This window comes from Tachyglossus aculeatus, chromosome 2 (genome assembly GCF_015852505.1).
Source record: "Tachyglossus aculeatus isolate mTacAcu1 chromosome 2, mTacAcu1.pri, whole genome shotgun sequence".
In the NCBI taxonomy this organism is placed as follows: domain Eukaryota; kingdom Metazoa; phylum Chordata; class Mammalia; order Monotremata; family Tachyglossidae; genus Tachyglossus; species Tachyglossus aculeatus.
Genome location: NC_052067.1, coordinates 139,099,136 through 139,123,016, shown reverse-complemented (window position 1 = coordinate 139,123,016; position 23,881 = coordinate 139,099,136). Strand labels below are relative to the sequence as shown.

The 23,881-nt window shown below is 51.3% G+C and overlaps 1 protein-coding gene across 1 annotated transcript in view; it reads left to right on the top strand.

Moving 5' to 3' along the window:
- Nucleotides 1–23,881, top strand: part of PDE2A (phosphodiesterase 2A) — a 156,104-nt gene that overhangs the window by 75,816 nt on the left and 56,407 nt on the right. The window contains exon 3 of the mRNA XM_038766628.1: nt 22,609–22,698. Within this exon, the coding sequence (XP_038622556.1) occupies nt 22,609–22,698 (90 nt within the window). The remainder of the gene's footprint in view (nt 1–22,608; nt 22,699–23,881) is intronic.

Sequence of the window (23,881 nt, the reverse complement as noted above, 5' to 3'; positions counted from 1 at the left end):
GGGTCAGCCTGGGGGAGGGAACAAAGAGAAGAGATTGAGCCAGCAGCCATGCTAACGGTGTGTTTATGTGTGTGTGTGTGTGTGTGTGCGTGTGTGTGTGTGTGTGTCTGCTTGTGATTGTGTGCATGTTTCAGGGTGTGGCTGGAGGTCTGGGTGCAAATTAAGGTGTATGAGTGTATGTGTTTTTTGGCTTTTGTTTTGGTGTTCGTCAAAGTTATGAGTGATTAAATATTGAGAATGGATCATCGAGTGCATGTGTGGCTTTGTGTGTGTATGTGTGTGTGTTTATGTGCCTGCTTGTGTTTTGGGAAGAGTTTCAGGGTGTGACTGGAGGTCTGGGTGTGAGCCTGTCCTCTAGACTGTGAGCCTGTTATTGGGTAGGGACCGTCTCTATAAATGCTTAAGTGCTTAATAAATGCCATTATTATTATTACTTCACTTCTCTGAACCTCAGTTGCCTCATCTGTGAAATGGGGATGAAGACTGTGAGCCCCACGAGGGACAACCTGATCACCTTGTAACCTCCCCAGCGCTTAGAACAGGGTTTTGCACCTAGTAAGCGCTTAATAAATGCCATTATTACTTCACTTCTCTGAGCCTCAGTTGCCTCATCTGTGAAATGGGGATGAAGACTGTGAGCCCCACGAGGGACAACCTGATCACCTTGTAACCTTCCCCAGCGCTTAGAACGGTGCTTTGCACATAGTAAGCACTTAATAAATGCCATTATTATTATTATTATATGTTGCCAATTTGTACTTCCCAAGCACTTAGTACAGTGTTCTGCACACAATAAGCACTCAATAAATACGACTGAATGAATGAATGAATGAATGAATGGGTGCAATATAGGGTGTATGTGAGTGCTTTCAGGCCTGTTCTGGCATGTATCAGAGTTTAGAGTGAATATGTATTGAGAATGGGTTATTGAATGCCTGTGTGAGTTTGTGTTGTGTGTGTGTGTGTGTCTACTTGTGTGTTTGTGTTTGTGTGTAGTTTCAGAGTGTGACGGGGTTTCTAGGTGCAAATCAGGGTGTATGAATGTGTGTGCTTTTAGGCCTTCCTTTTGGTGTGTGTCAAAGTTATAAGTGATCATGTATTGAGAATGTGTCCTTGAATATCTGTGTGTGTGTGTGTGTGTGTGTGTGTGTGTGTGATTGTGGTGTTAGGGTAATCATAATAATAATAATGATGGCATTTATTAAGCACTTACTACATGCAAAGCACTGTTCTAAGCACTGGGGAGGTTATAAGGTGATCAGGTTGTCCCCCGTGGGGCTCACAGTCTTAATCCCCATTTTACAGATGAGGTAACTGAGGCACAGAGAAGTAAAGTGACTTGCCCAAAGTCACACAGCTGACAATTGGCAGAGCCGGGATTTGAACCCATGACCTCCGACTCTAAAACCCGGCTCTTTCCTACTGAGCCACACTGCTTCTCTAGTGTTGGGGGATCTGTTGGGCAGCTTATACAAACGCAAGAAAAAATAAAGGTGTCACAGTGCATGTTTCTGGGCTCGCCTCTCTAGGTGGAGAGAGTGTATACATAGGTGTGTTCAGGGGATATGTGTGCCCACAAGGTGTGTGACTGTACACAAGTGCAGGGGGCATATGTTGATATGAGGTGTGCCTACGTGTGTGTTTGTGTGTGTGTGTGTGTGTATGTGTGTATGCGCCTTGGCTCCAAGTCCAGCTGATCTCTGTCCCAGCTCTCCCAGCCCCATGGCCACTCTCCAGTCTGGGGAGACCCTGCCGGCCAAGGTCCCCATCCAGAGCCTCGCTGCATCCACGCCCACGCCCTCACCTTGGGAAGAGCGGCCCGGACCCTTCCCCCCTGGAGAGTAGCGCTAAACTCAGGGGCCAGGGGGTCGCCCAGAGCCATGGCGCTGCCACTGAGCAGCCCTGGCCTAATGGCTCAGGCTGTCTGGGGTTGGGAGACAGGGACTGATTGCTATGGTGGGCAGGGCCAGAGTCATGGGCGCAGTGGGCTCCCAGCAGCCGCTCTCAGTCTCCCAGTCTCTGTCTGTCATCTCTCTATCTGTGTCTTTGGGTCTTAGTTTCCCTGCTGTTCTCTGCAGGTAATTGGAGACTGGGACCTCTCCATCCCACTTCTGCTACCTGATTAGATTAGTCCCGCCCGCAATCTTCCAGGGAGAGACAAGTTCATTTGTTTAATGGCCGATTGTGGGGTTCTGGCCTAATCTGGCTGAGGGGTGGGTATGCGTGTGTGTGTGGGGGGGTCAACGGGTTGGTGGGGGCAGGTTACTGGGCAGACGGTCCCTCTGTCATGACACCTGCCCCTTCCCTGATCCAAGAAAAGCTGGACCCACTGGACTGGTCCCCGTGTCTGTGGGGATATGGGGTCTGGAGGAAGGAGGAAGTCTGGTGGGGAGGGGTAAGAAGGGAAACCTGGAAAGGAGGGAGGATTTGTTGCGGGGGGGAGAACCTGACGGGTCCTCTTTGTCCCAGAGGAGGGGTTGGCACGGGTTGAACCAACCAGGCATAGAAGGGGAGGCAGCACCAGGCAGTGAAGGGGGACAAGACCAGGCAGTGAAGTGGGGGCTGAGAAGGGAGATATGTCAGGAAGAAGGCTGTTTGGTAAGGGCTGTCGGTCGTGGTTGCGGAGACTGACCGAAGACCCACTGACCCAAGACCTAAGACCCAAGGCCCTTGGAGAGAGAAGTCATTCAGCACCCTGAAGGCTGAGGGATGGACCGGATGACCTCTCCCAGACCCTCCCTGAGCTGGAAGTCCCAGGTCAGGTCTAGGTAAGGACAGGGGGCAAGGCCTTTTCTGTGAGCAGGCACTAAGCACTTTAGTGATCCTGGCTTTGCTTCCCCGTGCCATGGTGAGAATCCATGCATCTGTCTGTCCATCCCTCCCTTCTTCCATTCATTCGTCTCTCCAGCCCTCCACACCTGGTTCCAGGGGGAAAGAATGCAGGATCATCTAGGCCAGCTGCTGGAAGGAACCTGAACCTGATAAATCAAAGAAAAGAGGGAGGGAGGGAGAGAAGGAGGGCGGTAGGAAGGATAAATCTGGGCTGGCTTCCTGGAGGAGGTTAGTGGAATTAGTACGTATTAAGTACTTATTGTGTGAGATAGAACATGGGCCTGGGAGTCAAAAGGACTTGGATTCTAATCCCAGCTCTGCCACTTGTCTGCTCTGTGACCTTGGGCAAGTCACTTAACTTCTCTGTGCCTCAGTTACCTCATCTGGAAAATGGGGATTAAGACTATGAGTCCCATTTGGAACATGGATTGGAATTGCTTGTATCTACCCCAGCGCATAGTACAGTGGCTGGCACATAGTAACACTTTATAAATACCACAATTATTATTATTATAATTTGTGTGCAGTACTAAGGGCTGGGAAATAAGACATAGATGGGATTAGTCTCTAAAGAGCTGGTCAGGATTGTCACTGGAAAGCCTGGCTCTCTGGTCAGATTCCCCGCTATGCCTGGCCTTCCCCATCACCTGTGCCATCCCCATCCCACCTTGTTTCACCTCCCTCATCCTCCCCTCTCCAACCAGCCCCGCCACTCCCCCTTTCCCTCTCCCTCCTTGCTTCCCTCCCCCTCCTTGCTTCCCTCCCCTCTCCTCCTCTTCTTTCCCCTCCTTCTCCTCCTTTCTCCTCCTCCTCCTTTCTTCTCATCCTCCTTCTTTCCCCTCGTTTCTCTTCCTCCTCCTACTCCTCTTCCTGCTCCTTCTCTTCCTCCTCCTCTTCCTCCTCCTCCTCCTCCTTCCCTTCCTCCTCCTTCCCTCTTCCTCCTCCTCCTCTTCTGCCTTCCTCCTCAACCTCCTCCCTTCTCCTCCCCCTCCTTTCTCCTCTTCGTCCTCCTCGTCCTCCTCCCTTCTCTCCCTCTTCCTCCTTCCCTTCCTCCTCCTTCCCTCTTCCTCCTCCTCCTCTTCTGCCTTCCTCCTCAACCTCCTCCCTTCTCCTCCTCCTCCTTTCTCCTCTTCGTCCTCCTCCCTTCTCTCCCTCCTCCTCCTTCCCTTCCTCCTCCTTCCCTCTTCCTCCTCCTCCTCCCCGTCCTCTCCCCCTGCACCCCGACACTCCCGGCCGGATCTCCGCAGGATGTTGGTGTTTGCACTGGGCCGCCGGCGGCTCCGCCAAAGGCAAACAGCGGCTCGCGAGTGGCGAGCGGCGAGTGGCAGGCGTGGGGCCGGGCCCCTCGTGCAAACACGGGCTGCGGAGCGAGTCGGCCGGGTTTATGGGTCAGAGGCTGGGGAGGCGGCGGCTCGGAGAGATGAGAAGCCCGGGAGACCGAGCAGAGGTGGAGGCAGAGGCAGACAGACAGGAGATGGAAAGGAAGAGTCAGAGGCTGAGAGAACAGGACCCCTCCCCAATCCAGGGAAGCCACTTCTGGTGGGGAGGAGGAGAGGTCGGAGGTCCCCTGCTTCAACGTCCTGCTCCCTCCTTGCCCAGGCAGCAGGACTGACCCAGGGGTCACTTAATAATAATAATAATGATGACATTTATTAAGCACTTACTATGTGCAAAGTACTGTTCTAAGCGCTGGGGAGGTTACAAGGTGAGCAGGTTGTACCACGGGGGGCTCACAGTTTTTTAATCCCCATTTTACAGAAGAGATAACTGAGGCACAGAGAAGTTAAGTGACTTGCCCGAAGTCACACAGCTGACAATTGGCGGAGCCGGGATTTGAACCCATGACCTCTGACTCCAAAGCCCGTGCTCTTTCCACTGAGCCACACTGCTTGTTCACTGTGTCTTGGGAGAAGGGTTAGCAGAGAGGTGGAAAGGGAGGAATGGGCTGATTTGGAGTCTCTAAGCATTCGGTGGTTTAGAGAAGCAGCATGGCCTAGCTGAAAGAGCCGGGGCCTAGGAGTCAGAAGACCTGGGTTCTAATCCTAGGCCCACCTGCTGTGTGGTGTTAGGCGAGTCACTTTTCCGCTCGGTGCCTCAGTTTCTTCATCTGAAAACAGGGACAAAATCTCTGTTCCCCTCCTACTTAGACTATGAGTCTCATGTGGGACAGGGACTGCATCCAACCTGATTATCTTGAATCTAGCCCAGTGCTTAGCATATAGTAAGCATTGAACAAATCTTATTATTATCATTGTTATTATCATTGTAGTCTGTGGATGTGGAGTGTCTTTGGTTCTGTCCATCCTGCTCCCCTCTAGGGCCTTGGGGCTTTCTGAGAGTAGATATGTCCATCTTTTTGCATGTGTGGGACCTCCAGAAGCTCTGTCCCCCCCATTGCCTCAGTGAAAATGTCTCCCTCTGTCCACCCCTCAACCAGAGTCCTTCCTCACGATCCTCCCTCTCTTCCACCTTGCCCCCCAGGAAAGTGGGGGAAGCTTCCATCCAATGGCTCAGGTGGGGAAACAAGACCCAGAGAGGGTGAGCCACTTCCCTCAGGTCATCCAGCAGGTCTGGGTCAGAGCCAGGACCCTCTGCCCACTAGGCCCTGCCCTGATGTTGATGATAAAGAGTTGGGAGGGGGGTGGATGGGGGAAGTTGTGAAACCAAACAGCATTCTCTCCAACTGTCCTACCCTCCCCCAGCCTTGGTTTATGAAAAAAACCCAAACCCCTGAGCTACTCTAGCTCAGTGCATCCTTGGGGATCATCTCATCCATTCCTCTGCCTCCAGCCAGGCTGATTCCTTGCCCTGTTGAGACGAGGCATCCCACAAAGAATCCTCAGGAGGTGACATCAGATATCTGGGTGAAGGAAGGCCCCAGGTCCCTGTGGACCAGCCCCAAGCCTAATCTCCTCCCCGCTCCCAACTCACCTTTCTATTCTCTTACTACTGCCCAGCCTGCACATTTTACTCTTCTAATGCCAACCTACTCATTGTACCTCGATTTTGTCTATCTCACTGCCAAACTCTCTCCCACATCCTGCCTCTGACCTGGAATGCCCTCCCTCTTCATAGCCAACAGACAATTACTCTCAACACCTTCTTAGCCTTACTGAAGGCCTCCAAGAGGCCTTCCGTGACTAAGCCCTCATTTCTTTTTCTCCCATTCCCTTCTGCATCTCCCTGATTAACTCCCTTTATTCACCCCTCCCCCAGCTCCTCAGCACTTTTGTACATATCTGAAGAGAAACAGAGAAGCATAGAGAAAGAGCATGGCTCAGTGGAAAGAGCACGGGCTTTGGAGTCAGAGGTCATGGGTTCAAATCCCAGCTCCGCCAATTGTCAGCTGTGTGACTTTGGGCAAGTCACTTAACTTCTCTGTGCCTCAGTTCTCTCATCTGGAAAATGGGGATTAAGACTGTGAGCCCCCCATGGGACAACCTGATCACCTTGTAACCTCCCCAGCGCTTAGAACAGTGCTTTGCACATAGTAAGTGCTTCATAAATGCCATTATTATTATCTGCAATTTATTTATTTACGTAAATGTTTGTCTCCCCCTCTGGACTGACGCCCGTGACTCCGTTCCCGAGAGGCCTGGCCGCCCACCCTCCCGCCATCTCAGCGCCCCCACGGACGCCCCGCCTGCTTCCACCCCCCCCACTTAGGAGGCCTTCCGTAAAGTGCCCCTCATCCCCCCCCCCTTCCCGGTCCGGTCCTGACTGACTCTACCCCCGCCCGCCCCCAGGTAAAAAGCCCTTGTTAGCACCTTGTTAGCACCATGTTAGCACCATGTTACATGTTACATTAACGACAACCTCATTCACACCTCCTCGGCCCTCCCATGCTAGTTGACTGTTCGCTCCCCTCCCCAGGTATCTCTGCTCCCTGACCCCCCTTAACTGGCCCACCCTACTCCAGCTCTTAATAGTTTGTATCTGCTCTCTGTGGCATCATTGTTTGCCAATTCTATTATTGCCATAGCATACTGATTGCTCAACTACACCCTGTGATGCCATCGCCTACTTTTATCATTGCTACTGTTTTATTGCTTCTGCATCTCAATTGTTAACCCCCCACTGTACTGTCACTCGCCCTGCTGACCTCACCATGAACTTTCAGTTCCCTTGCTCCCAACTGCCATTCCCATTCCTCACCTTCCCCTTCCCCTCTCCCACCCAGCTGTTTCCCTCCCTCTCACCCACCAAGACCGCTCCCCCTCAACCCCTACCAAGGATTCCTCTGTACCAGCACAGGTCCTCCGCTTCTCCCTCCCGGCCCCCCTCCTCCCCTTCTCCCCGCCCCCAGCCCATCCCAGTTCTCCTTTCCCATCGCCACCCCCCTTCCCACTCTCCCCGCCCAGGCCCCCGCCAACTCATCCCAATCCAAACCCTCCCCACCCCTCGCACCCTTCCCCCTCCCTCCCCACCCTCGACAGCTGATGCCAAGTGTGGCCTCTGGAACCCCCGCTCCGTTTTAAGTAAGATTCCTTTCATCCTGGACCTTTTCCTTTCCAGTTCTCTACTCCTCCTCGCCCTAACTGAAACATGGCTGTCGTCGGACGACACGGTCTCTTCTGCTGCTCTCTGCAGTGCAGGCCTCTTCTTCTCCCACTCCCCCAGACTCACCGGAAAAGGAGGAGGTGTCGGTTTCCTTCTCGCCCCCCAATGTCGCAAATTTCGAAATGTCGAAATTTCGCACTATCCCTCCTCCCCCTTCCCTTTCCTTCCCTTCCTTTGAAGCCCACATTATTCGCCTCTACCACCCCCTCCAGATTCTTGTAGCCGTCATCTACCGCCCTCCGGGCCCCACTTCCAACTTCTTTAACGACTTTGACCCCTTCCTCACATTCCTTCTCTCCTTCTCCATGCCCACTCTGATCCTTGGAGACTTCAATATCCACATGGATATCCCTAACGACTCCTCTGCCGCCCGCCTTCTATCTCTCCTTGACGCTGCCAACCTCTTCCTCCACCCCACCTCACCCACTCACCAACTTGGTCATACCCTCGACCTCATCATCTCCTACCGCTGCACTGTGTCCACCCTCACCAACTCTGTGATCCCTCTCTCTGATCATAATCTTCTCACCTGCCTCCTCACTCACACTCCTTTCCCCTGTAACTCCGTATTACTCCCTCACAGAGATCTCCGCTCTCTGGACCCCACCCATCTTTCGGAACGCCTCACACCCCACCTCGCCGCCCTCTCCTCTCTACCCAGTCTTGATGATCAGATTACTGCTCTCAACTCTACCCTTTCTACTCAGCTAGACTCGCTCGCTCCCCTTTCCCTTCGCCGCTCTCGCACCACTAACCCACAGCCCTGGATCACTGCCACTGTCCGCCTCCTTCGCTCTTATGCTCGAGCTGCCGAACGCTGCTGGCGAAAGTCTAAACACCATGCCAACCTCGTTCACTTCAAGTTTATCCTTTCCTGCCTTAACTCAGCCCTCTCTTCTGCCAGACAAAACTATTTCTCCTCCCTTATTGACACCCATGCCCATCACCCCCGCCAGCTCTTCCGTACATTCAACTCCCTTCTCAGGCCCCCGGTTCCTCCCCCTCCTCCTTCCCTCACCCCCAACGATCTGGCCTCCTACTTCATTAACAAAATTAAATCCATCAGGTCCGACCTCCCCAAAGTCTCTTCCCCCCTTTCTCCAACCCCCCGGCTCTCAACATTCTCTGCTACTCTCCCATCCTTCCCAGTGGTATCCTCAGAGGAACTCTCCTCCCTCCTCTCAAGTGCTACTCCGGCCACCTGTGCTTCTGACCCCATTCCCTCTCATCTTATGAAATCTCTCGCTCCATCCCTTCTCCCCTCCTTAACTTCCATCTTCAACCGCTCACTCTCCACTGGTTCCTTCCCCTCTGCCTTCAAACATGCCCATGTCTCTCCCATCCTAAAAAAACCCTCTCTTGACCCCACCTCACCTTCTAGTTATCGTCCCATATCCCTCCTACCATTCCTTTCCAAACTCCTTGAACGAGTTGTCTACACGCGCTGCCTAGAATTCCTCAACAACAACTCTCTCCTCGACCCCCTCCAGTCTGGCTTCCGTCCCCTTCATTCCACGGAAACTGCGCTCTCAAAGGTCACCAATGACCTCCTGCTTGCCAAATCCAACGGCTCATACTCTGTCCTAATCCTCCTCGACCTCTCAGCTGCCTTTGACACTGTGGACCACCCCCTTCTCCTCAACACGTTATCTGACCTTGGCTTCACAGACTCCGTCCTCTCCTGGTTCTCCTCTTATCTCTCCGGTCGTTCTTTCTCAGTCTCTTTTGCAGGCTCCTCCTCCCCCTCCCATCCTCTTACTGTGGGAGTTCCCCAAGGTTCAGTGCTTGGTCCCCTTCTGTTCTCAATCTACACTCACTCCCTTGGTGACCTCATTCGCTCCCACGGCTTCAACTATCACCTCTACGCTGATGACACCCAGATCTACATCTCTGCCCCTGCTCTCTCCCCCTCCCTCCAGGCTCGCATCTCCTCCTGCCTTCAGGACATCTCCATCTGGATGTCCGCCCGCCACCTAAAGCTCAACATGTCGAAGACTGAGCTCCTTGTCTTCCCTCCCAAACCTTGTCCTCTCCCTGACTTTCCCATCTCTGTTGACGGCACTACCATCCTTCCCGTCTCACAAGCCCGCAACCTTGGTGTCATCCTCGACTCCGCTCTCTCATTCACCCCTCACATCCAAGCCGTCACCAAAACCTGCCGGTCTCAGCTCCGCAACATTGCCAAGATCCGCCCTTTCCTCTCCATCCAAACCGCTACCCTGCTAATTCAAGCTCTCATCCTATCCCGTCTGGACTACTGCACTAGCCTTCTCTCTGATCTCCCATCCTCGTGTCTCTCTCCACTTCAATCCATACTTCATGCTGCTGCCCGGATTATCTTTGTCCAGAAACGCTCTGGACATATCACTCCCCTCCTCAAAAACCTCCAATGGCTACCGATCAATCTGCGCATCAGGCAGAAACTCCTCACCCTGGGCTTCAAGGCTCTCCATCACCTCGCCCCCTCCTACCTCACCTCCCTTCTCTCCTTCTACTGCCCAGCCCGCACCCTCCGCTCCTCCACCACTAATCTCCTCACTGTACCTCGCTCTCGCCTGTCCCGCCATCGACCCCCGGCCCACGTCATCCCCCGGGCCTGGAATGCCCTCCCTCTGCCCATCCGCCAATCTAGCTCTCTTCCTCCCTTCAAGGCCCTGCTGAGAGCTCACCTCCTCCAGGAGGCCTTCCCAGATTGAGCCCCTTCTTTCCTCTCCCCCTCGTCCCCCTCTCCATCCCCCCGCCTTACCGCCTTCCCCTCCCCACAGCACCTGTATATATGTATATATGGTTGTACATATTTATTACTCTGTTTATTTATTTATTTATTTATTTTACTTGTACATTTCTATCCTACTTATTTTATTTTGTTGGTATGTTTGGTTCTGTTCTCTGTCTCCCCCTTTTAGACTGTGAGCCCACTGTCGGGTAGGGACTGTCTCTATGTGATGCCAATTTGTACTTCCCAAGCGCTTAGTACAGTGCTCTGCACATAGTAAGCGCTCAATAAATACGATTGATTGATTGATTGATTGATTGGACTGTAAGCTTGTTGTGGGAAGGGAATGGCTCAGTGGAAAGAGCCAGGGCTTTGGAGTCAGAGGTCATGGGCACAGAGAAATTAAGTGACTTGTCCAAAGTCACACAGCTCCTGGCTCCACCACTTGTCAGCTGTGTGACCATGGGCAAGTCACTTAACTTCTCTGTGCCTCAGTTACCTCATCTGTGAAATGGGGATTAAGACTGTGAGCCCCCCAGGGGACAACCTGATCACCTTGCAACCTCCCCAGAGCTTAGAACAGTGCTTTGCACATAGTAAGCACTTAATAAATGCCATTATTATTATTATTATTACTCTCCCAAGCGCTTAGTGCAATGCTCTGCACACGGTAAATGCTCATTAAATTTGATTGATTGATTGATTGATTGATTGATCGAAGCATGTGACTGAGGGCTGGGAGAAGGCATGGCTCCACCTGCTTTCCCCATCTCTGCCACTTCAGACATTTCATGGTCAAGTGGCTCAGAGTGGCTCCAGATTGCCATAGCATGTGAGTGCAGGGCACGGAGGGCAGGTTGTGTACAGTTATGCCCTGCTAGGGCACCATCAGAACCTAGTGCCATTGAGACCCCCTGGGTCCTCACCAACCCTGACCTGTGGATCAGAGATTTCTTCCTCCATCTCCCCTCATCCTCTCCTCCTCCTGTCTCTGTCCACCCCCTTCTCGGTTTCTACCCCTTCACTGTCTCGCCAGTTTACTTCTCTGGCCCCACTGCTGCCTGGATTGGGGGGTAGGGGAACATGTGGGACTTGCTGTGGGCTGGGAAGAGGTGAAGAGGGTGGGATGGGTGAGCCAGGCCGAGTGATTCGGGATGAGCAGAAAGCTGGGGAACAAGGCGTGGGGCATGAGGAGCTGGATGTATATGTGGGTGTGTTGGGGTGGGCAGTGAGGCAGGGTATATGTACATGGGTGTGTGTGCATGCGTGTATGGAACGGTTGGGGCATGTGGGGAAGGGGAGTAGGGGCAGGAACCGGACCAGGCTGTCGGGGGGCCCGGGTGTAGTCTACAGTGCATGTGTCTCCAGGGACACTAGACAGCTGGAGACACAGCTCTGTTGGATACAACCGAAGCCACTGGCTTCAGGAGAGGGGTGGAGTGGGGCAGCAGGGCATGACTTGGGTTACCTCAACTACCCTCCAGTCTTCCAGCACGAGGAAGTCACGTATCTGTGTCTCTATGGCCTGTGCTCATGGGATCCGACGTGACTGCTGCTTCTTGCTGGTGCTGTTTTAGGAGTGCGTGGATGTGCGTGTGTGTGCATGTGTGGGGGAGTGTGTGTGTGTGTTCCCTGTCTCTCCATCAGATTTTCAGCTCCTTGGGCACAGAGACCAAGACACCTCCTCCCTTTTTCTCTCTCCCCCGCAGCCCGGTTCAGCATGTGTCTTCTGATCTCTGTGAATTGATTGGGAGGGGAAGACAGGAGAGACACAGAGGTCAGCTAGAGTCACAGGGACTGACAGACAGACAGGACAACCAAGCAGGAGTGATGTGCAGGGAAGGGAGATGGTTACAGGTGGTCATTGCAGGGGGAAGAGAGCTAATTATGAAAGAACATTTCCTTTTGGTGGTGGTCTTGTGTCATGAGGAACGGGAGAAGGAAACGGGGGCAGAGTGGGATGGGGTACAGAGGACAGCAAGCAGCTGATATGTTTGTGTGTGTGTGTTTGTGTGTGGCAGGGGTGGGGTGGGAGGGGGAGGCCATACAGGCCTTGATGTAAAAGGGTTGCCAACTCTTCCCTCTTAGGTCTGTTTTGTGTTTCAGGGTCAGGGCTAGGGGTATATCAATAAACAATCAATCAATGGATTTATTGAGTGCTTACTTTGTGCAGAGCACTGTACTAAGGGTTGGGAAAGTACAATGCAATAGATTTGGTAGAAACAATTCCTGCCTACATGGAGCTGACAGTCTACAGGGGTCTGGGCCCTACTGATGATATCAGTCAGTCAGTCAATCGTATTTATTGACCACTTACTGTGTGCAGAACGCTGTACCAAAAGTTTGGTAGAATACACTATGACAATAAGAAAGACACATTCCCTTTTCACAGTGCATTTACAATCTAGATATGTAAACATCTTCTGGACCCCTTTTCTGAGAGGGCATTTGGCAGTGGGCTGCCAGGGTTAGGTGGTGTGTGTGTGTGTTAGGGGGCTTAGCTCCCCCCACCACCTTGGCTGTGCCAGAGGGCTCCACTGGTTTCTGAGACAACTTTCTCACCTCTCCGGGCAGGGGGGCAAAGTTTGTGAGAACAGTGAGGTCAACAAACCACCACAGCTCTCTGGGATGCAACCTGAGAGTTTCCAGTCAGGGCTGAACAAGGTGAGAAAATGGCAGGTTTATGATCTGTTGACTCTTGGGAGGCTGTCCCCTCTCAGGCTTCATCTCCCCTAAAATCTCTGCTCTTGCCCCAATTTGAAGGCAATTAAGGCCCCACCTGGGACTGCCAAGCACCTCCAGATGCGCCCCAAGGACTGATGAGAGTCAGCAGGCAGGGTGGGGGTCCTGGGACTGAGACAGAGTGAGGTGCTGAGCTCACAGGGGTGGTCCCATTCTTAGAATTTACATTAGAAGCAACGTGGCCTAGTGGATAGAGCACTGACTTGGCAAGCCCTTCAGAGTAAGCCCTTAACAAATACCATAAAAATAAAAAAATTCTGACCTTTTCACATTTTTGTTGATTTCTCTACCAGCTGTGTTTCCCGTGATTAAAGCTGACTTCACATCTTTCCATTCCTTTTCCTTCTGAGGCTTTTGCTCAAAGCCTTAGTAATGTGGTCACTAGGGTTCTGTCCTAGCCTCGTTCCCTGCAATCAATCAATCAAATAATAATAATAACAATAATAATAATTGTGGTATTTGTTAAGTGCTTACTATGTGCCAGGCACTGTACTAAGCAAATTGGGTTGGACACAGTCCCTGTCCCACATGGGGCTCACAGTATCAATCTCCATTTTACAGTTGAGGTAACTGAAGCCCAGAGAAGTGAAGTAACTGAAGCCCAGAGAAGTGAAGTGACTTGCCCAAGGTCACACAGCAGACTGGCTGAGCCGGGATTAGATCACATTTACTGAATGCCTACTATGTGCAGAGCACACATTTACTGAATGCTTACTATGTGCAGAGCACTGTACTAAGCACTTGGGAGAGTACAATATAACAGAGTTGATAGATACATCCCCTGCCCAAAAGGAGCTAGAGGGTTAGGGTTAAGGAACAGGAATGGAGCCTAAAATTCCGTGGGTCTGTCCATATCCAAGTGAGGGTCTGGGCCTTTGTGTGAGCCTGTGTGTATCTCTGGGACTCGGGCTCTCTGTCTCCGGTGGCTGTGGTGAAGGCATGATTTCTGTTGGTTACCAGGCAGAATTCCAGTCTAATCCGGTTAGGAACAACAGCTGCCTCGCCCACCATGCTGAGACCTGAATTCACCTGTCGGTAGGGGAGGCCTGTGGGAGACGGTCAGTTGGTGGAGTTATCTAAGTGGATGTGGGGTGGGGGGTGGGATAGAGGGGGACTGTTCCAGAAAGGAAGATGAGACCGGAGAGATGGAGGGTGTGAGATGTCAACTGAGAGAAGCAGCGTGGTTAGAGAAGCAGCGTGGTTCAGTGGAAAGAACACGGGCTTTGGAGTCAGAGGTCATGGGTTCAAATCCTGACTCTGCCAATTGTCAGCTGTGTGACTTTGGGCAAGTCACTTAACTCCTCTGGGCCTCAGTTACCTCATCTGTAAAATGGGGATTAAGACTGTGAGCTCCCCGTGGGACAACCTGATCACCTTGTAACCTCCCCAGTGTTAGAACAGTGCTTTGCACATAGTAAACGCTTAATAAATGCCATTATTATTATAACTGATGTCGTTCCCCCCCGCCCCAAAGGAGTGGACTCTTCCATTGGAAGAGAGTCAGTCAATCAATCAATCACCTTCACTGAGCACTTACCGTATGTAGAACTCTGTGCTAAGCACTGGGGAGTCTACAATAGAGTTGGTGGCCTGGGTGTGATCAACACCCACACAGTGTTGCCCAGAGCTGAGATCTGTCCTTGGTCCTGATCCGTCAAGCCCAATCAATCAATCAATAGCATTTATGAAGACCCTTCTACCTGCAGAGCACGGTACTAATTGTTTGGGAGACTACAAAAGAGTTAGAAGGCATGATCCCTGTCCTCAAGAAGCTTACAACTTAGGGTAGAGAAGTGGCTTCAGGAGACACAAATAAATTGCATAAAGGAGGAAGTAAATGTAGAAGGGGAGCGTGGCTCAGTGGAAAGAGCCCGGGCTTCGGAGTCGGAGGTCATGGGTTCAAATCCCGCATCCGCCAACTGTCAGCTGGGTGACTTTGGGCAAGTCACTTCACTTCTCTGTGCTTCAGTTACCTCGTCTGTAAAATGGGGATTAAGACTGTAAGCCACCCCCCCCCCCCCCCCGTGGGACAACCTGATCACCTTGTAACCTCCCCAGCGTTTAGAACAGTGCTTTGCACATAGTAAGCACTTAATAAATGCCATCATTATTATTCTTCTAGACTGTGAGCCCACTCTTCTAGACTATGAGCCCACTGTTGGGTAGGGACTGTCTCTATATGTTGCCAACTTGTACTTCCCAAACGCTTAGTACAGTGCTCTGCACACAGTAAGCGCTCAATAAATACGATTGAATGAATGAATGAAAGGGGAGAGTAGAGGAGGAAATAGAGAAGCAGCATGGCTTAATGGAAAGAGTCTGGGCCCTGGAGTTAGGAGATGTAGATTCTAATCCTCGATCTGTCACACACGTTCTATGCCTCAGTTTCCTCATCTGTACCAACGGGTATGAAGCTCTCTCATCCTTAGATCGTGAGCCCCATTCGCGACAGGGACCCTGTCTGATTCACTTATATTGTATCTATCCGAAAGCTTAGGAACAGTGCTTGGCACAATAGTAAGTGTGAGCCCTATGTGGGACAGGGACTGTGTTTGATTCACCTATATTTTATCTATCTGAAAGCTTAGCAACAGTGCTTGGCACATAGTAAGTGCATAACAAATACCATTACTGTTATTATTATGATTAAGTAATAGACTGTTTATGATATGTATGTAAAAGCTACCAGGATTGTGGTCATTTCGAAGCACAGGCGATGAAGAGGGACTGAAGTGGCTGCTGCGGGCATAAAAGGTGGAGAGATTAGAGATTAGCTGGGGAAAGCCTGTTGGAGGAAATACAATTCCAGAAGAGCTTTGAAAGTGGGGAGAGCTGTGGTCTGATGTGAAGGAGGAGAGAACTTCAGGAGAAGGGAGGGCGTGAACAAGAGGTTGATGGTGAGAAAGACGACAGCGAGCACAGTGAGAAGTCTGGCTTGAGAGGGACGAAAATTGTGAGCTGGGATGGAGTGGGAGAAAAGAAAGGGTAAGTGGCGGAGAGAGAGCTGATTGAGTGCCTTAAAGTCGACTGTCAGGAGTTTCTACTTAAAGCGAGGAGGAATGGGTAACCCTTGGAGGCTTGTGAGGAGTGGGGAGACATGGGCAGTATGCTCAGTCAATCAGTAGTATTTATTGAACACTTACTTCGTGCTGAGGTGAGCAGTGTATTAAGAGTTTGAAAAATGATCTGGGCAGCAGAGTGAAATATAGACTGGAGAAGGGAGAGGCTGGAGTCAGGGAGGTCAGCGGGGAGGCTGATGCAGTAGTTGTCTGGTTATGATGAAATGTCTGGACTAATGTGGTGACTGGATGGAGAGGAAGGGATGGGTTCTGGAAATGTTGTGGAGGAGAATAGACAGGATTAGGGGACAGACTGAAGTATAGTGGTTGAAAGAGAGGAGTTTAGTTTTAGACATGTTGAACCTGAGATGCCAGCAGGACATCCGTATAGAGATGTACTGGTGATTGGAGGAAATGCAAGATGGCAGAGAATCAATCAATTAATCAGTGGCATTTATTAAGCACTTAGAGAAACAGTGTTGCCTAGTGAATAGAGCACGGGCCTGGAAGTCAGAAGGACGGTTCTAATCCCGGGTCTTCCACTTACCTGCTGTGTGATCGTGGGCAAGGCACTTATAACTTATTTGTGCCTCAGTTGCCTCATCCGTAAAATGGGGATAAGAGTGTGAGCCCCATGTGGGATGGGGACTGCGTCCAATCTGATTAACTTGTATCTACCCTAGTGCTTAGAACAGTGCTTGGCTTATAGTGAGCACTTAACAAGTACCATAATTATTACGGCGACTGGATCCAATCCAATGTATTTTTATCTACCCCAGTGGTTATAACAAATAGCACAATTTATTATTATTATGAGTGCTGAGCACTGTACTAAGCTCTCGGGAGAGTACAATATAACAGAGCTGGTAGACAGGTTTCCTGCCCACAACAAGCTTATAGTCTAGAGGGAGAGAGGTCAGCTCTAGCAACAACATAGATTTAGTATTTATCTGTGTATCTGAAACTGTGGGAGTAGATGAGGTCTCCAAGGGAGTGAGTGTAAATTGAGAAGAGAAGGGAATATGGGTTTTTGGAGGGAAAAGGAAAAGGGGTGGGGTGGGGTGGGGTGGGTGAGGTCCTGCTTTCTGCTGTCTCCTCTCTCCCTCCCTACCCACTGGGAGTGTGAAACATTGAGGTGTCATCCAGCCGTCAGTACTCTGCTCAGCCTCCAACTTCGCCAGAGTCTTGGGTCCCCTCATCCTCCTATTAAGGCTCCAGAGGTCCCAGGTCATTAATCTGGTCCCAGCCTGGCGCTGAGGTATTTGTGACACCTGTCCACATGTGTGTTTTGTTTTGTTGTCTGTCTCCTCCTTCTAGACTGTGAGCCCGCTGTTGGGTAGGGACCGTCTCTATATGTTGCCATCTTGTACTTCCCAAGCTCTTAGTACTGTGCTCTGCACACAGTAATGGCTCAATAAATACGATTGAATAAATGAATGAATGAATCTGTGATATTTGTTAAGCTCTGACTGTGTGCCAAGCACTGTTCTAAGCTCTAGGGTAGATACAAGATAATCAAATCCCATATGGGGCTCACAGTTTAAGTAGGAGGGTGATGGGTATTGAACCCCCCTTTTGCAGATAAGGGAACGGAGTTAAGAAGTTAGTAGACTTGCCTAAATCCCACAGCAGGTATGTGGTGGAGTTAGGATTACAGCCCGGGTCTTCTGACTCCCAGAGTTTGGCCATACCCTATCCTTCCCCCCCGCCTCCCCAGAGAGTTGGCCTCCTCCCCACACAGCACGAACGGCAGTGAGAGTGATGCAGGAGCACAGACTCCAGATGGGAAGAAGGAGGAAAGATGGTGCTGTGGGCTCGAGCAGAAATTCCTGGAAGCGTAGAGAAGGCTGGGAGGAGCCTGGGGCCTGAATCCCTCTACAGTTTTGAAGTAATCTTAGCAGGTGGGTAGTCCCACATGGGAGCTGTCAGAATCAGGGCCCCTAACGCCCCTGCCTTCTTAAATGTTATCTGTTAAGCACTTACCATGTGCCAGACACTGTATTCATTCAATCATTCATTCAGTCGGATATATTGAGCGCTTACTGTGTGCAGAGCACTGTACTAGGCGCTTGGGAAAGTGTAATATAACAATAAATAATAATAATTATGGTATTTGTTAAGTGCTTACTAGGTGCCAGTCACTGTACTAAGCACTGGGGTTGATAGAAGCAAATCGGGTTGGATACTGTCCCACATGGGGCTCACAGTCTCAATCCCCATTTAGCAGATGAGATAACTGAGGCACAGAGAAGTGAAGTGACTTGCTCAAGGACACGCAGCAGACAAGTGGAGAAGCTGGGATTAGAATCCAGGTCCTCTGACTCCAGGCCTGTTCTCTTTCCACTAGGCCACGCTGCTTCTGATGGGGAAGGCTGTGTCACCTCTCATTATGTCCACGTGGATGCACAGAGAGAGACAGATACACAGACACAGACAGAGAACAAGCTAGAGACAGATTCAAGAGATAGAGGCATTCAATAACAGATGAAGAGATGAGAAGAGAAAGTCTGAAGAAAGTCAGAGGTAGAGAGGCAGAGAGAGACAGAGATGAGAAGCAGCGTGGCTCAGTGGAAGGAGAATGGGCTTGGGAGTCAGAGGTCATGGGTCCTAATCTCGGCTCTGCCGCTTGTCAGCTGTGTGACCTTGGGCAAGTCACTTAATTTCTCTGTGCCTCTGTTACCTCACCTGTAAAATGGGGATTAAGACTGCGATCCCCCCGTGGGACAACCTGATCACCTTGTATCCTCCCCAGCGTTTAGAACAGTGCTTTGCACATAGTAAGTGCTTAACAAATGCCATCATTATTATCATTATAAATGCAGGGAGAGAGAGAGAGATGCAGGGAGAGAGAACGAGTGGGAGGCAGAAGCAGCCAGGAGGCATTCAAAAACAGATGAAGAGATTAGAAGAGAAAGTCGGAGGTAGAGTAGCAGAGAGAGAGAGAGAGAGAGAGACAGAGATGCAGAGTGAGAGACTGAGAGACTGAGTGGGAGGTAGAAGGCAGCCAGGACGGCGAGGGGTAGAGAGAGGACGTGCTGTCCTTTGAGCCGGAGACAATGACGTTGATTACCGACATCCTTTCTCCACGTGCCGATCTCCCGCTGTCGGGCCGTTAAATTCGCCGGATGCAGCTCCCTCTTCTGTTTTGGCTTCAATCTCTTGGTAGCGAAGTCTTCCCCGAAGCTTTGCCCATTCCTCACAGTCGCCTTCCACAGAGACCTTATTCCATCTGTCTCTTTCCTCGCTCCCTCGGGGCCCACTGCTGCCATCCTTCTCCTGCCACCGGGCAAAGGGAGTCACCATTGGGATCTCCTGGGCCCTAGGCTCAGCCCGGCCGGTCTCGGCCTTGGGTCAGGGCGCCACTCCAGGAGGAATTGAGTTTGGATGTGCCCAGCTGATTCACGGTTTTCCGGGCATGGTTGGTGGTTGGGGGAGAGGGTGCTGGAAAATGAAAATCCACAGATAATCCAAAACCACCCTGGAGTTATTTTCCCCCCTCCCCACAACCTTCTGCTGAAGTGATGGTGTTGTACTGGAGTTTCCTGAGGGGTTGCAAGGAGGAAATGGCCTGTTAGCTGAGGCCAACCCTCGCCCCCTACACCAGGGCCAGGGATCCAATCTATACCCCCTGCCCACCCAAGGGCTGTTCATTCACGATTATCTGAATCGATGGAGGGGAAAAGGGAGGCAGGTGATCAGAGGGGGAGGGCCGGTTGCACCCTATCTGGGATCCTAGAGGGCAGGGATTGCATCGTACTCCCCCAAGCGCTTAGCACACTGCTCTGCATACGTTAAATGCTCAATAAATACCATCAGTTGATTAGTTGGACGTCAGATGGACAGGTGTCAGTGGGTGCGGGGGTCTAGGCCTAGCCAGAGATGTGGGCTGAGGTTGCCACTGCAGGGGAGCAAGTCAACGGGAAGACTTGTCTGTCACTGCATGGATTTTAGGAAGCTCCTACAGACTATTCACAGAGTGGATAATCCATTTGAGAATTGGCCAGCCCACTGGAGAGAGAAGGTGGAGTCCTGTGGCTAAACCAGAGCATGGATCGATTGCAGGCTAATACATCTGGGGGGTGGGAGGGGGTCACGGGAGTCCGAGCCACTAGACCTGAGCCTTCCCCCCAGCCCCGTGGCTTTGAACGACCCGTCTCTACCTCAGCCGAGTTGGAAGACAAAGCTTAGGCCCCTATTAGCCTGGAGCTGGCCCTGTTGCATCTTCGTGTTCTTTCATTCATTCAGTCGTATTCCGTGAGTGCTTACTATGCGTAAAGCACTGCACTAAGCGCTTGGGAGAGTACAATAGAACAATTAACAGGACACATTCCCTGCCCACAATGAGTTTACAGCTAAAGAGGGAGACAGACACTAACATGAATAAATAAATAAATAAAATTTCAGCTAGGTTTAGAAGTCCTCTCTAGGTCCTTCCACGCCGCTGCATCCCCCCACCCCACCCTGCATCTAGCTTCTTATTGATTGATTCATTCATTCATTCAATCGTATTTATTGAGAGCTTACTGTGTGCAGAGCATTGTACTAAGCACTTGGGAAGTTCAAACTGGCAACATATAGAGATGGTTCCTACCCAACTCTGCTCAGTCCCCTTTCTCCACCCCTCTAGCCCGGACATTAGAGCTGGGTTCAGGTCCAGGTTGGGGGCAGCTGGATTTGCTGTTATCTGGGGGCATTCAGAGCAGCTTGGAGGGGCGGGGGTGGAGGGAGGGAAAGGGGCCAGGGAACTCTGAGGGCTAGTCCTTGCAGGATGGATGGAGGTGTGGACAAGTTGCCCGTCCTTAGGCAAAGCAGCAATAAGGTGGGTTTGGTCCAGTAGCCACAGCAGTTGCCACTGACAGTGGCCAGTCAACTTGATGCGCCCCTGGGCTCCGTCCCTGCAAAGTCCTTGGGATCCTGGCCAAAGATACCTTGGGCCAGTTTCTTTGGGCACTTGCCTATTTGTTCCTGGTTTATTCTATCTTGTCTGTCTCATGTCCTTTGAACTGAGGTGTATACACAAATTTGTGTCTTTCCCATTGGCTTGTAACCTCCTCAAGGGCAGGAAACGTTGAACATTTACTTCTACTACAAAGAACAATTGTGGTATTTGTTAAGCACCTTGTTATTATCATCATTATTATATTTGTTAAGTGCTTACTATTCATTCAATCATATTTATTGAGCGCTTACTGTGTGCAGAGCATTGTACTAAGCGGTTGGGAAGTACAAGTTGGCAATATGTAGAGACGGTCCCTACCCAACAACGGGCTTACAGTCTAGAAATGTGCAGAGCCTTGTACTAAGTGGTGGGGTAGATACAAGATCATCAGGTCAGGTACTGTCTCTGTCCCACAGGGGCCTCACCTCCAAAGGGGAGGGTTAGTGAGAAGAGTTAGAATTAGAACCCAGGTTCCCTGGCTCCCAGGTCCGTGCTCTAGGGTGTGTTCCCAACTGGCTAATATGTTGCTCTGCACCCAGCAGGCTCCCAGTAGCCCACTCTGTGTGTCCCCCTCTTTTGCAGTCATGCTTCAGCGTCAGGCTGACTATTCTAATTATGACTTTGCCTTGCTGCAGCATAATCAGATGGGATCCACTAGAAGCCCCAGCTCGCTTTCTGATGAACTGGCACCCAAACTGTCCTGGTGTTCAGATTCATTTCAGACTCAGACTGTAAGCTTGTGGGCAGGGAATGTGTCTACCAACTCTGTTGTAGTGTACTCTCTCAAGCGCTTAATACAGTGCTCTACACACAGTACTCAATGAATACGATTGATTGGTACAGCAGCTGCAACAGAACTGTAGTCTGCTGGGCACAGTCCTGGGAGCCAGGAAAGCCCAGTTCTAGTACAGGCTTCTCCACTTGCCTGATTGGGAAGCCCCTTCACTTCTCTGTACCTCAGTTTCCTCATCTGCCAACTGGGGTTTCAATGCCTGTTCTTCCTACTTGGACTGTGAGCTCCGTGTGAGACAGGGAATGTGTTTGACCTGATAATCTCCTATCTATTCCAATGCTCACTTAGTACAGTGGTTGGCCCATAGCATGTGCTTACTAAATACCACAACTATTATTATTATTATTTCCATCCCTAAGGACCCTCCTACAGCCTCCTTGATCCTGAGCCAAGCCTACTTTGGATGGTTGGGCAGAGGTTCCTTGTTTCCCTTCTGTCCTACCAGCTGGGGAGACAGGAGAAGCCTTCCACTCTGAATTTAAATTTTTTCCCAGATTTTCATCTTCCTTCAGGGTAGACACTCTCTCCCCGTGTGCTCCCTTAGGTCCTGGGTTTCTGACCATGCCCAGCACATGCTCTCTCCCCATGTGGTCACTCTGGCCCTGGATTTCTGACCATGGCTGGCACATGTTCTCTCCCCATGTGTTCTCTGGGTCTCTGACCTTGCCCAGCTGGACCCCTCAGGCAGTCACGGGACAGGAGGACAGTCTGACCCGGGTCACAGCTCCTTTCTCAGACCCACAGGAAGCCCCTGTTCAGGGACCTGCTGCCTCCATGGGATGTCAACAGCTGTTTCCCAGAACATTTTTTGGGGGGTCCCTATACTTAACTAGGGTGTCATGTTGGGGTCCCGGGTTGGTGAGTGCCTGTTGGCAGGGGACTAGGAGGTGCAGACAGGTTCCCCTCCAGTGGTTGGGACCCTCTGGATAACCATCCCTAAAGACACTTTGCTGTCTGTCCCTCACAGGATGCGCTCCTGACCCTTGGCTCTGTCATTGATGTCGCTGGTCTGAGGGATGTCATCAAGGATGCTGTGTCAGCTGTGCTCCCCAAAGTGGTAAGTAGCAGCTGCCGGTCTTCGTCTCATCATCAGGGGTCTCTAGTGCTGCTCCCCCTACCTGCTTCCCTGCCCAGAGGCCTGCCCCAGGGGTGGGAAGAAGTCTGAAATGGCCCAGACATCTAGCAGCTTCAAAGGGAGGGAAGCGCCCTTGTGGAGTCAGAAACCACCATGTTTCCATTCTGTAAGCCCTCCCCTCCTCCCCTCCAGAAAGCTCCCATGCTGGCCTCCACCCTCAGACCCCCAGCCCCAAAACACTCTTGATCCATGGCAGACCAAGTCTGAGGAATGAGGGAGGGCCCACCAAGTGCAGGATACTGGGCCAGACCCTGTGTGGAATAACAAAGGAGAAGAGAATGAGACCCAGCTCTGCCCTGCCATACCCCAAAAGGCTCGTTAAGGGTTGAACAGCCTGCAAGGAGCCTGGATCTGGATTTCTTGAAGACAGACCCTTAGCGAAACGATACTGTAAACACCAAGTGTGACTCCCCTCCCCCTTCCCCAGAGGTCAGGGCTCGTTGTCTGTGGGTGTGATGGATAGAGATCCTGAGGCCCGGAGAGGGAAGCGGCTCCCTCAAGGTCATGCAGTGAGTCAGGGTGGAGCTGGGATAAGGACCCAGGAGTCCTGCCCTTTCCCCCAGATACCAGGAGGGGCCTCAGTTGAGCCATCCTGCGAAGATTTATATGGGGTCCAACCCCTACTACTCCCCTCCACCCTGCCCTTCCTCACCCCCTGCTGGGGCAGCATTGCCCCCAGAAAGAGCTTCAGTGCAAGTGTTTCAGGAAAGCAGCATGGCACAGAGAGGAAAGAGCACGGATTTAGCAGTCAGAGGACAAGGGTTCTAATCCCACCTCTGCCACTTGTCTGCTGTATGACTTTGGGCAAGCTCCTTAACTGCTCTGTGCCTCAGTTACCTCACCTGCAAAATGGGGATTAAGACTGAACCCCTCGTGGTACAACCTGATTACCCTGTATCTACCCCAGAGCTTAGAACAGTGCTTGAAATATAGTAAGCAATTAACAAATGCCATCATTAGTATTATTGATTATTATTATTAGTGGTGCTGGCAACTGTATCACACCTGATCTGGGGCTGTCTGCTGGAGGGATTCTGACAGATTCTGACAGAGTGGGGTTCAGGTGGGAGGAAGTGAGACCTTTCTCTGTACCCTATTTCTGAGA